The sequence below is a fragment of the Zootoca vivipara genome, chromosome 3, assembly GCF_965207765.1.
Source record: "Zootoca vivipara chromosome 3, rZooViv2.hap1.1, whole genome shotgun sequence".
NCBI classification, from domain to species: domain Eukaryota; kingdom Metazoa; phylum Chordata; class Lepidosauria; order Squamata; family Lacertidae; genus Zootoca; species Zootoca vivipara.
This window is the reverse complement of record NC_142586.1, coordinates 93,712,009-93,724,778: the sequence shown is the minus strand read 5'-3', so window position 1 is coordinate 93,724,778 and position 12,770 is coordinate 93,712,009. Positions and strand designations below refer to the sequence as shown.

The 12,770-nt window shown below is 44.6% G+C and overlaps 1 protein-coding gene across 20 annotated transcripts in view; it reads right to left on the bottom strand.

The window, feature by feature from the left end:
• Window positions 1-5,138: 5,138 nt before the first annotated feature.
• Window positions 5,139-12,770, bottom strand: part of LOC118078013 (spermatogenesis-associated protein 7 homolog) — a 67,079-nt gene continuing 59,447 nt past the window's right edge. For 7 of the 20 annotated variants that reach the window (XM_088666688.1, XM_088666695.1, XM_088666699.1 and 4 more), the window contains one exon: window positions 5,139-6,700. In XM_088666688.1, coding sequence (XP_088522814.1) covers window positions 6,569-6,700 — 132 coding nt within the window. In that variant the 3' untranslated portion in view covers window positions 5,139-6,568. Of the gene's footprint in view, window positions 6,701-12,461; window positions 12,605-12,770 lie in introns of those variants that run through there. The other 13 variants (XR_015949132.1, XR_015949130.1, XM_088666692.1 and 10 more) reach the window with 7 other exon arrangements.

The following is a 12,770-nucleotide window of genomic DNA, read 5'->3' as shown; positions in this document are numbered from 1 at the left end:
TCGGCCTGAAAGCGAGATAAGTGTTGCACCCCTTAGTCGCCTTTGCATGGACTTAACCTTCCAGGGGTCCTTTACCTTTTACCTTTGTAAATATACTGGTCCACATCCCCCTGTTTGTCAGTCTTGTTCCTGTTGCTACAATAAATCCCTTTGTGCTGAAATCTGGTCTTGGGTCATGCCTGAACCCACCTACACCTGTGGTCACCAAAAATTGCTTTGCTTCCTATCCTGCAGATGGGAGCTTGACCATCATCTGAGCAAAGCGGTCAGATATAGTCCATGCCTCAGCTTACTTTCAATCGCTGGTTTTTTTTAATGTGTGCAAGGTTTGTACGTGTTATTACCTACTAGTCTTGGCTAGAAATTTATGGACACATTAAGAAAGGAGGATATGGATGGGGGAGGATATTTATTACTTTGTTTTATTGGATTTAACATCAGTATGTAAGCAGAAGCTCTAAAGATGAATGGATGGTTGTTGTCAATGGAAAAGGGATGGTAACAAGAGGCTGGTAGCTTAAATGGGGTCTGTAAAAAGGATTTTGTAAACCGCAGTCGGAGTTTGCTCCCAAGAGGAATGCCCGTGTTAGGCAAATGCAGATCCTTCTTCAGCAGTTGGAAAGCAAGGACATAAGTTGTTGTATGAGGACGTGAATTGCCTGCGTCTTGGAACTAGAACTTGTGCTGGTTTTAATCAGAGTGATTTCATTTGCTTTAATAGAGCCATGCTGATTTATACTGGCAATTATACAGGAGCACCGTGCTGTTTTAAATAAATTTATAGTCCTTTTGAAAATAGTCAAGATTAGCTCGTTCCTTTTCTGTCTTTCCTGCGTGGGCTCGGAAAACCCCTTAACGAAGCCAAACAGAGTTGTCTATATGACAGCTCACATTAATGGAATTATAATGATGTCACATATACAAATAAGAATCTCCCTCTTTTTCTCTCTTTTAAACTATATAAACAGGGCCGTCTTAACCATATTTGGCGCCATGGTGCAACGGATCCCTCCGGCGCCCCCGCCCCATTTCCCAGCGCAGCGGGTGGGCGGAGCTGCGCAGAGCTGCGCGGCAGGTGGGAGGGCGGGCGTAGCGCACAGCGTGGCTGCCAGGGGCAGCTCCGCGACGGGTGGGCGGGCGCAGCTGCATGTCACCCCCTGGCGGGCTGGCACCCTGCGCCACCCAGCCTGGCCGTGGGGCCGGCCCTGTATATAAATACAGTAAGTTTTTTTTTAGCTGTCTCTGATATATAACAACTAGTTTGGCAGGGAGCAGGGTGTATTCCAGTCTTTTGGGGGTATGGGATTAGTGACATTGCCAAAGTGAGCCCAGACCTGGGACACATTCCAGAAGAGCCCTTTTGTTCCTCTCTTACATGGGTTGTGCGGCTGCAGTCACTAAGTGGCAGCAGTGTGTGAGCTCGCTGAAATTCTGCAAGATCTCGTGTGAGATTTCAGTAAGATATTACTAGTGGTGGGGGGCACCTCTTGGGCTTCTGCAACCCAAGGTGGCTGCCTCACCAGGCTTCATGGGCACCCTGTTTTAGAATTAGTTGCAGAAAAATGTTGAATGATATCAACTACACTCTTTTTGAGATTGTTGTTTAGTTGTTTAGTCGTATCTGACTCTTCGTGACCCCTTAGACCAGAGCACGCCAGGCACTCCTGTCTTCCACTGCCTCCCGCAGTTTGGGCAAACTCATGTTGGTAGCTTCGAGAACACTGTCCAACCATCTCGTCCTCTGTTGTCCCCTTCTCCTTGTGCCCTCCATCTTTCCCAACATCAGGGTCTTTCCCAGGGAGTCTGCTCTTCTCATGAGGTGGCCAAAGTATTGGAGCCTCAGCTTCAGGATCTGTCCTTCCAGTGAGCACTCAGAGCTGATTTCCTTCAGAATAGATAGGTTTTTTTCTTCTTGCAGTCCCTGGGACTCTCAAGAGTCTCCTCCAGCACCATAATTCAAAAGCACCAATTCTTCGGCGATCAGCCTTCTTTATGGTCCAGCTCTCACTTCCATACATCACTACGGGAAAACCGTAGCTTTAACTATATGGACCTTATTGGCAAGGTGATATCTCTGCTTTTTAAGATGCTGTCTAGGTTTGTCATTGCTTTTCTCCCAAGAAGCAGGTGTCTTTTAATTTCGTGACTGCTGTCACCATCTGCAGTGATCATGGAACCCAAGAAAGTAAAATCTCTCACTGCCTCCATTTCTTCCCCTTTTATTTGCCAGGTGGTGATGGGACCCGTGGCCATGATCTTAGTTTTATTGATGTTGAGCTTCAGACCATATTTTGCGCTCTCCTCCTTTACCCCCATTAAAAAGTTCTTTAATTCCTCCTCACTTTCTGCCATCAAGGTTGTGTCATCAGCATATCTGAGGTTGTTGATATTTCTTCCGGCAATCTTAATTCCAGTTTTGGATTCATCCAGTCCAGCCTTTCGCAAGATGAATTCTGCATATAAGTTAAATAAGAAGGGAGACAATATATAGCCTTGTACTCCTTTCCCAATTTTGAACCAATCAGTTATTCCATATCCAGTTCTAACTGTAGCTTCTTGTCCCACATAGAGATTTCTCAGGAGACAGATGAGGTGATCAGGCACTCCCATTTCTTTAAGAACTTGCCATAGTTTGCTGTGGTTGATACAGTCAAATGCTTTTGCATAGTCAATGAAGCAGAAGTAGATGTTTTTCTGGAACTCTCTAGCTTTCTCCATAATCCAGTGCATGTTTGCTATTTGGTCTCTGGTTCCTCTGCCCCTTCGAAAACCAGCTTGCCCTTCTGGGAGTTCTTGGTCCACATACTGCTTAAGCCCGCCTTGTAGAATTTTAAGCATAACCTTGCTAGCGTGTGAATTGAGGGCAATTGTGCAGTAGTTGGAGCATTCTTTGGCACTGCCCTTCTTTGGGATTGGGATGTAGCAGTCTACATCTTCTCCAATCCTCTGGCCACTGCTGAGTTTTCCAAACTTGCTGGCATATTGAATGTAGCACCTTAACAGCATCATCTTTTAAAATTTTAAATAGTTCAGCTGGAATGTCATCACTTCCACTGGCCTTGTTATTTGCAGTGCTTCCTAAGACCCTTTTTGAGATACCTGACACCAAATTGTTGGTACAAGTTAGTATTGTATACTAGTTCAGCTGTGCTTTCCAGAAATATGTCTGCTTTCTTGTATTTTTTTTGGGGGGGGGGAATTGTCCTTCACAGTATGATGGCAATCCACCACACTTGACACCAAACATCTCGCCACTAAAGAAAAACACACACACATCTTTTCTGTCAGCACCAGGATCATCTAAACGAGCTTCCCATATGCCCTAGATGGATAATCTTCCCAAATCAACTCAGGACAGCTGGGGGCAGCAGATAACAGTAGGTCAGTAATATTATATGTGCATCTAAATTGGAAAGGTTCAAGAGAGGCACATTATACATTTTATCTCCGAGGGATATACCATCCTATTTATACTGATTCTAAATATGCTAGTAAACAGATCCTAAATATAAGAGAAGCACAGTTAAGCACAACAGAATGTTGAACTTAATGATAAACATTAAATAGTCTGTCTGAACAGATCTTGGGCCTTGAGGCCAGTGGCTCATTAAGTCAGGAAAGGCAGAAAGAACTAAGGTAAATCTGACTCTTGCCATAAACATTTTAAGCTTCCTTTTTGCAACTGTGCAGTGTGTGTGTGTGTGTGTGTAGTAATAGCTTTGTTATAACCTCACAGTGTTCATCAGTCTAAAACACATTTACAGATATTTTGCATTAATTAAATATTCCAGGTGGAATCTAATGTCACACTCTTAGGAACGTTCTGTCTGCAGAAGCATTTCAGCCTATCAGGTGGAATGATCCTCCCCTTGTGCTGTTCTGGGGTTTCCCCTGACTCTCGAGCCAATTTGGGGGGCATGTGGTGGGGGAGGAGAGAGCGAAAGCCCCATGGCATAAGCAGAAGTTTTTGTGTGAGCCTAGGTCAGGCATCCCCAAACTCGGCCCTCCAGATGTTTTGGGACTACAATTCCCATCACCCCTGACCTCTGGTCCTGTTACCTAGGGATGATGGGACTTGTATTTTGTTTTATAATATTTTTATTGGTTTTTACACATATTTTCCTATACATCATTCTTTTAAACATCATTTCAAAATCTTTGGCTATCACAGCCTAATACTTCAACCTCAACTGATGGTTTTCTAAAATCTTCTCTAATTATGCATTTTGTTACTATAGTTATTGCTATAAATTCAAATCTTAATACCTATTCTTGGTTCTTTTCACAATAGTTTATATATTACTCCTTACAAAACTTCTTTTAATCCTACAAGTGATGCCAATTGGTTACAATTGCTTTCCAAATATATCGAAAACTTCTTCCATTCCTTTAGGAAAGTCTGGTCCTGCTGGTTCCGAATTTTCCTGGTTAATCTCACCATCTCAGCATAGTTCATCAATTTCTCTTGGCACTCCTCTTTAGTTGCCATTTCTTCTTGCTTCCATCTTTGGACCATCTTTGTAGTTCCAAAACATCTGGAGGGCTGAGTTTGGGGACGCCTGCCCTAGGTAAATCCCATCCATTCACTCACTCACTCACTCCAGTGTTAGAAACTGAGATATGAAAGCTAGGAGCTAAATTGCACTTTGTACCTAGGTTATGAGCGCAACAACGAAATGTCTAGGTACTTTTTTAATAACAAAAATACAAAGCTGAAAATGAATGAACTGCAGCTAAAATTTTATGTTCATTTTCACATGGTCTAGTCCAGGCACCCCCAAACTGCGGCCCTCCAGATGTTTTGGCCTACAACTCCCATGATCAGGACAGGACCAGTGGTCAGGGATGATGGGAATTGTACTCCAAAACATCTGGAGGGCCGAAGTTTGGGGATGCCTGGTCTAGTCCTTCCACCACCCACCACCCTAATATTCTTTAGAGGGGTCTCTTCTCCAGTCTTCAGAGAATAGCTGTAAGTGGGGGGGACAGAAAAATGGTCCTCCTTTCCTAGCATTCTGCAGTTTTAATCTGAATTCTCAGGAGCAGTACTGCACCCAGAGCTCAGAAACTGCTCGTGCCAATGAAATTCCGTCGCAAAATGCGCCTAGGAGTGTCAAACACCGATTCACTCACATTACTCAAAGTCCAAACTCATTTTAATGATCACAACCATTTCATTATACAGTGGTACCTCGCAAGACGAATGCTTCGCCCAACGGAAAACTCGCAAGACAAAAACTCGCAAGACGAAAACAACTTGCAGGATGAATTGTTCTATGGCCGTGCCTCGCAAGACGAAGTAGCCTCACCACCCTGCGCTCCAGAGGCTGCGTGCGAACAGGAGAGCGAGCGCATAAACGGCAGGCAGGCTGTCTGTCTGGTTGGGCGCGAGGGTCCGGCTGCTGGGGAAGGAGGGAGGGAGCCTCTCCCTGGCCCTCCTCCTGCTTCCCCCTCCCCGCCCGCACAGCCGTCTGGGCCTGGGCCAGGCTTGGGCCGAGAGACGGAGGCACTCAGCAGAGCTGTAAAACTTTCCGGAGCAGCCGTGTGGCTGCTGTGGCTGCTCCTGGGTGAGTTGGCGCCGGACGCAAGGCTGGAGGGCGAGCTGGGGGAAGGGGAAGCGAGCACGCCGCAGGGACAGACCTGCAGGAACCCCGGAGGGCAGCAGAGCCTCATGCTCCTCTCGCGTTCTTATGTCCCCATCAGGCTGACGGTTGACTTTGTTCTGACTTTTTTTTGCCTATAGGAACGCATTATTTAAATTTCAGTGCATTCCTATGGGAAACCGTGCATCGCAAGACGAAATTATTGCAACACGAAACGACTCGTGGAATGAATTAATTTCGTCTTGCGAGGTACCGCTGCATTTAGCTTGAGTTTTAACCAAAGTTGGCTGAAACAGTTGCATCCTTCTTTTCATTTTGTACAGTTCTCCTGATGAACTTTTAAAATGCAGCCAGTTCATTTTCAGCATCTCCTTGTGCCTCCAATTCTGGTCCTTCAGTTTATGTCCTTGTTAGCTCATTCACATGTCTCTGCTCAAACCAACTTCTTTTCAGAACATAAAATTATACTCAATGACGAGAAGTAAGGAGTGATGTATTCATTGTGTCTGGAAGTAGCCAGTGATGAGTTCCTACATTATTCATTCCAGGAAAAATTAGCACAAAGACTGAATCAGAATTGTTTTTGCTTTCATCTAGAAAATTGCAATGCTGCATCTGACAAGTTGATCCATGGAAGGAGGCTGTTTGGATAGTTGCTGACCAGTGGCCTCAGGGCGTTTTAGAGTTCCCCCAAGCCTACTGACCACTCCCTTTTGTTCATGGATGATGCTGTTACCAACAGTCAGAATGAGTTAACTATTAGTACATAGAATATTTAAAAAGTTTGCATGGAGAAATCTAGGATTCAACCGCAATTTTCTTCAGATAGTACAATTATTCAAGTTAAGTTTAATTAATGTCTACAGTACTCTGAATGGCTCTCTACATTGTAAATTTCCTTCCTCTCTTATTATAAAGTCTGTTATGCTTGTTTGAGTTCAATGTTTCAGAAGACCATTTGAGACTTAAAAGGTGGTGGCTGTGTTTAGACAGCTTCTCCTGTGCTTCAAGCAAGTGTAACAGACGGGAGAATCTGGCAGATGAGGGCAGATGTTCAAATCATCCTTCAGGGCTTGAAAAATTCTTCGCATTTTTACCTAATTAAAACAAAAGAAGGGGGTGAAGAGAAAGGTTGTTAGGGCTATAAAAGGGTTGCACACAAACATGTACTGTAGTTACATTCCTGTAACTGAACAATGCGGGGCAACAGGAATGTATTCTGTATGGGCCTCATTGCAATTTCAAAGAGCTTTCAGTTGTCAAACAGTGTTCTAGATATTCTGGAACAGGTACGTAGGCCAACACCTACACTTTTTGCTTTATCCAAGTCTGGCTCCTGGGCTCTGGGACCAATGCCCAACATCACGTTGAGCACTTGTATCCTGCCCTTCCATCTGAAGTGTAGCATAACCGCTGTGAGGACAAAAATCACTTGGGACTCCGCCAGATAAGACCAGAACCACTGTACCACAGTGCCCAAATTCCCATCCTATGGAGTCAGTCCAGAATCAGGAGCAAGATTGCAATTCCTCTATCATCTATCCAAGTAACCAAGGCTGATTTGAACATGTATTGAAGTGGTTCTAGAGAATCCATGTCATCCATGAATTGCTGTAGCTGCCCCAACAGGGCCCACTCCAACCCCTTTCCTGAGTGGTCAGTAATTAGTCCAGACCAATAGGTCCAGGGACAGTTTCTTTAAGAGTGGTAGTACCACCATCTCGTTCAAGGCAATAGAGACAATTCCCCTCCCTTAATTAACTGGTAACAATTGAATGTCCTTCTCCCTGCCACATATGAATCATCTGTTCCTTGATTTAGATGTCTTGTGATTACGTACCTTTTTGTCCAGCCTTCCCACAATCCATAAGATTGGACCTTGCTATTTCTGAATTATTGTTTTTACATGTTTTTATAATGCTGTTTTGGGGGTGCGGGTGGCACTGTGTGTTAAACCACAGAGCCTTGGGCTTGCCGATCAGAAGGTCGGTGGTTCGAATCCCCGCGACGGGGTGAGCTCCCGTTGCTCGGTCCCAGCTCCTGCCAACCTAGCAGTTCGAAAGCACGTCAAAGTGCAAGTAGATACCGCTCCGGCAGGAAGGTAAACGGCATTTCCGTGTGCTGCTCTGGTTCGCCAGAAGCGGCTTTGTCATGCTGGCCACATGACCTGGAACCTGTACACCGGCTCCCTTGGCCAATAATGCGAGATGAGCTCCGCAACCCCAGAGTCGGTCACGACTGGACCTAATGGTCAGGGGTCCCTTTACCTTTATAATGCTGTTTTATCGGTTTTATGATATTGTTTTATTGTATTCATGTTAGTTTTGCATACTGCTTTTAAATATTAGAACTATTTTTAAATTTTTAAATACTTAAAAGATTTTTAGAAATGCTTTTGAATAAATGAACAAAACATCTGGAGGGCATCAGAAAGTTTACCTGCCCCCTCACCACATTTCACTGCATTTTATAGATCCATTTTTGTTGTTTAATATCTGACTTAATGTGCTATTCAAGAATCATAATGCAAATACCTGTCCTTCCTTGTCCTTTCTCAGCCTTGGCTCTTGAATTTAATATCAAGAGCAGTACGCAGCAATCTAAATTTTTATCCGATACCCTTAGAAACAATTTATGGGGAAGAAACAAAGAAACAAGAAATCCATCTTTTGTCACAATTGTGGTTGTTTCCTCATTTGCAAGTGTTTCCATTATATACTCTTGGAGGCCTGAAATTTATTAATGTCACAGAAGCAATTGTTCAAATTCAGATGGCCAAAGAATCTCCCTGAATGGAAGTCGCTTGTGTCGATTGTCATACGTGAGGCAATTCAGGTGCGATCCTGGAAGCCATGAGCCGACACTTCTTCTCACACACTCTCTCACACTTCTTCTAGAGAAGGTGACAATCTTTCAGGACCTGCTCTGAATATTGTTCGCTATTGTTTTCTGGCAGGAGACAAACACAAACCCCTCACCCTCCATCCTGGAAGGACACTAGGCTCAGTGCAGTATGAATGATACAGAATGATAGCTAGGCTGCCAACACGGTGGCAGCTGTTGTCGCTTGCAGCAGCAGCAAAGATAAAAAGTAAAGAAGCTTTTGGTGGAGCAGGGCGGGGGAGAAGGCATGCATAAGAAAAGCCCTGCTGGATCAGACCAGTGGCCTATCTAGTCCAGCATCCTGTTCTCATTGACCAGTCGGATGCCTGTGGATAAGCCTGCAAGGAGGACCTGAGCGCACCAGCAGTCTCCCTTCCTGCAGCTTCCAGCAACTGCAGAGGGAGAACGTAGCCACCATGGTTTCTGGCCACTGATAGCCTTGGTGTCCTCCACAAATTTGCCTAATCCTGGTGGCCATCATTGTGGGAGGGAAATGAGCTGCATGAAGGTGTATTTTTTGTATGGGAGACTGAATATATATATATATATATATATATACACACACACACACACACACACACACACACACACACACACACAATCAATATTAAAATTAGTTAACACAATTGATCTATTTGGAAGGTCAGCACACATCAAAATAGCCTTGCTCTGAGAACAACACTGGTGGTTAACACATTACATTTCCAACCCTCACAATTATGCACAATAATTATGGGCTGTTTGTTGGCCTAGTTTCACACTTCACTAAGTTCTACTTTACTGGGATTGCCATATTTTTAAAAAAATGTAAAATTCCTGACACCCCCAAAGTTGTTGAGCCCTAGCATCTCCAAGAGCCGATTCTTCTTCTTAGAGCAGGGAAGGAAGGGATTCCCTCCCCCATTTTTTTAAGCGTGAAAACCCCCGGGAGACCCCCCCCAATGAAAATGGCCAGGCCCTATTGCACCTCTTTCTCCAACACGGCCCCCACCTTACTTTCCTCTGTACTACACCTCACCCAGCTGCTCAGACCCCCAACAGGCCTCAGAAATGTGTAGTGAGGCGCTGCGACCTTCCCCCCCCCCAACCTCGAACTTACCACAGCTGGTTATGTTCCCCTTCCTCAGAGTTTGCTGCCCTCGCTATCCAGGCCTTTCCTGCGCACATGCACACACTGTTCCCTGCCCGGCCCCCATCTCCGCCTTGACGGTGCTGCAGCTGGAAGAGGACGGTGGCCATGAATGGCTGCAGCCCTCCCTGGCAACATGAGAATGTGCTTGCCGCCATGTACCTGATGGGTGAGCCGAACCAACGGCACCACCTCAATCCCCTCGGGCGAGGTGGCCGCGCCAGCAGCTCCTGAGTGCCCAGCTGCAGCCCCCCTCTTGCTGCTTCCGCCACCACGCCTCCGCAGGACACCCCTGGCACGGGGTCCCTTTTTCAACAGCTAGGGGCTGCTAGACTGCTCTGTCGCCTCCCTCCCTCCACAGCCTCCTCACTCTGCCCTCCCCCCCCCCCGGCTAAGGGAAGTGACCCTTTGTCACTTCTATTGCTGCTGGGGGGCAGCCTTCCCAGGAAATTAAAAAAAAAAACCGGAAAGAATCAGGGGGGGAACGGGTTGCCATACGTTCGGGAAATTCCGGAGATCTCTTAAGATTCAACAAATTCCCCAGGATGCTATTTTAGGAGTCCGATTTCTGTACATGTCTGGAATTTTCCGGACATATGGCAAGCCTAACTTTACTGCTTCCTTTCCAGAGAAACAAACAATGCTATATTGTGCCTGTGTGAGTTGTAAAACATTTGCAGTGTTCAACAGATACTCATTACATAAAACCGACAATCTCAGCTGTAACTATCATTTCCGACTCAGAAGTTAAGCTGTGTCCAGCTGAGCTAATCCATTCTATGTGTGTATATAATATAAAATAAGATTTATGCACAAGGAACAAAAAAATAGCTATTTCTTTTTCACTGGCACTGCAGAAATATTATTCTCTTTCAGGACCGCATTTAGGCTATATTAATATGCCTGGACTGTCTGACAGGGGGGGAAATGGGTTTATTTTGGGATTTTAATGGACACTTTGCTTTGGTTGCTGTGGAAACCCTAGGTTCATTTAGGGACTTTAATAGTCCCTTCCACAGGGTTGCTGTGAGTACTTCTTCACATAATTAATCTGTGGATTCCTAGGATGTTGCAATGACGACGCTTACTAATATAATAGTATATATAGGTAATTGGTTAAAATACATGGAAGAGAAATGTAGAAATGACTACAAACATCTACAAACGTTTCCCCAGCCACTCTGGGCGCCTCCCAACAGAATATTAAAAACATGATAAAACATCAAACATTAAAAACTTCTCTAAACAGGGCTGCCATCAGATGTCTTCTAAAAGTCAGGTAGTTGTTTATTTCCTTGACATCTGATGGGAGGGTGTTCCACAGGGCGGGTTCCCTGCAACCTCACTTTTCGCAGGGAAGGAACCACCAGAAGGCCCTTGGAGCTGGACCTCAGTGTCTGGGCTCAATGACGGGGATGGAGATGCTCCTTAAGGTATACAGGGCCAAGGCCGTTTAGGGCTTTAAAGGTCAGCACCAACACTTTGAATTGTGCTCGGAAACGTACTGGGAGCCAATGTAGATCTTTCAAGACCGGTGTTATGTGGTCTCGGTGGCCGCTCCCAGTCAACAGTCTAGCTGCTGCATTCTGGATTAGTTGTAGTTTCCGAGTCACCTTCAAAGGTAGCCCCACGTCTTCACCCTAAGTAGCCATGCCTTTCCTCCCATTGTTCCCAGTCAGCTGCTTCCCTATTTCCAAATGTGCCACATTGCTAAGGGGGAAAAGGGGAAAAACGAGAAAGCATAAAAATTGGACCATCAATAGCCCAACTAGCTCTGAAACTACAAATGGCCTCGGTCCAGTATACTTGAAGGAGCGCCTTCACCTCCATCATTCTGCCCGGACACTGAGGTCCAGCACCGAGGGCCTTCTGGCGGTTCCCTCATTGCGAAAAGCCAAGTTGCAGGGAACTAGGCAGAGGGCCTTCTCGGTGGTGGCGCCTGCCCTGTGGCAGATGTCAAAGAGGAAACCAACTACCAGACTTTTAGAAGACATCTGAAGGCAGCCCTGTTCAGGGAGGCTTTTAACGTTTAATAGATTATTGTGTTTTATTTTTCTGTTGGAAGCCGCCCAGAGTGGCTGGGGAAACCCAGTCAGATGGGCGGGGTATAAATAATAAATTATTATTATTATTATTATTATTATTATTATTATTATTATTATCTCTCTTCCTTAACACTTGAAATATTTTAGTGACTCATTTAAAATACAGCCTTTCTGTTCTACCCAGCTATTCAAGGTGATCAATATAATAATGAGTTAAAAACAAATCCAATGTATCAAACTAAAATCTCAAAAAGAAAGCATGTTAAATAACAGCAGAAAAAATGATTATGCCAGAATTGGAAGATTCATCAGAGGTCGTCAAATCCAACCCCCAGCCAATGCAAAAAAAAAAAACCATTAGTGGGATTTCTTTATAGTGAATAAATGTGGAACCCCTTCTCCGCTTGTTTCTTGTGGAGAGAAATGCTGAGCCACGAGATCAGACCACAGAAGCCGTAAAATAACTGCTGTGCCCTCACCTTACTCAGTTATGACAGTTATATATAATTTTTGTGCAGTTTTGGGTGAGGGAGGACTTTTGAGATGGTGTATGTTTAAAGCCATTACACAAATAGCAGCAATATGAGTCAACCCTCTCATTTAACTCCACAGCTTTCTCAGAAAGAATTTACTGAGAAAGAGACCTCACAGAAAACAAACCAGGATTGCAGCTCTTGAGCTTATTACCATCCATTGCACAAAGTAGTGTGCACTTTACAGATACATCTTGGTGGCTAATTTTTAAAAAGAGAAAGCGGGAAAGGGCTCTTTCCACTTTGCTGGATTCTTGGCGTTACTTACCCAGGTAGGCTCGGTAAAGTTCTCAGAAATATTTATCGCATACATATTATGGCCTCTTCTGTTGAAATGTGTTCAAGTCATAGATTCCAAGGCTGCAGGTGATAAATGTTCTTTAATGGCTCATTATTCTGCTCTGTAAGTGACTGTTTATGAGGATAATGAAAAGTAGACTTCAACATATTATCAGTGTCCAAGCTGAGCAACTTAGACTGTAACCCTAAACACACTTACCTGGGAGTAAGGCCTAATGAATACAGCTGGACTTACTTCTGAGTAAGTATGCATAGGGTTACATTGTCAATATACAAC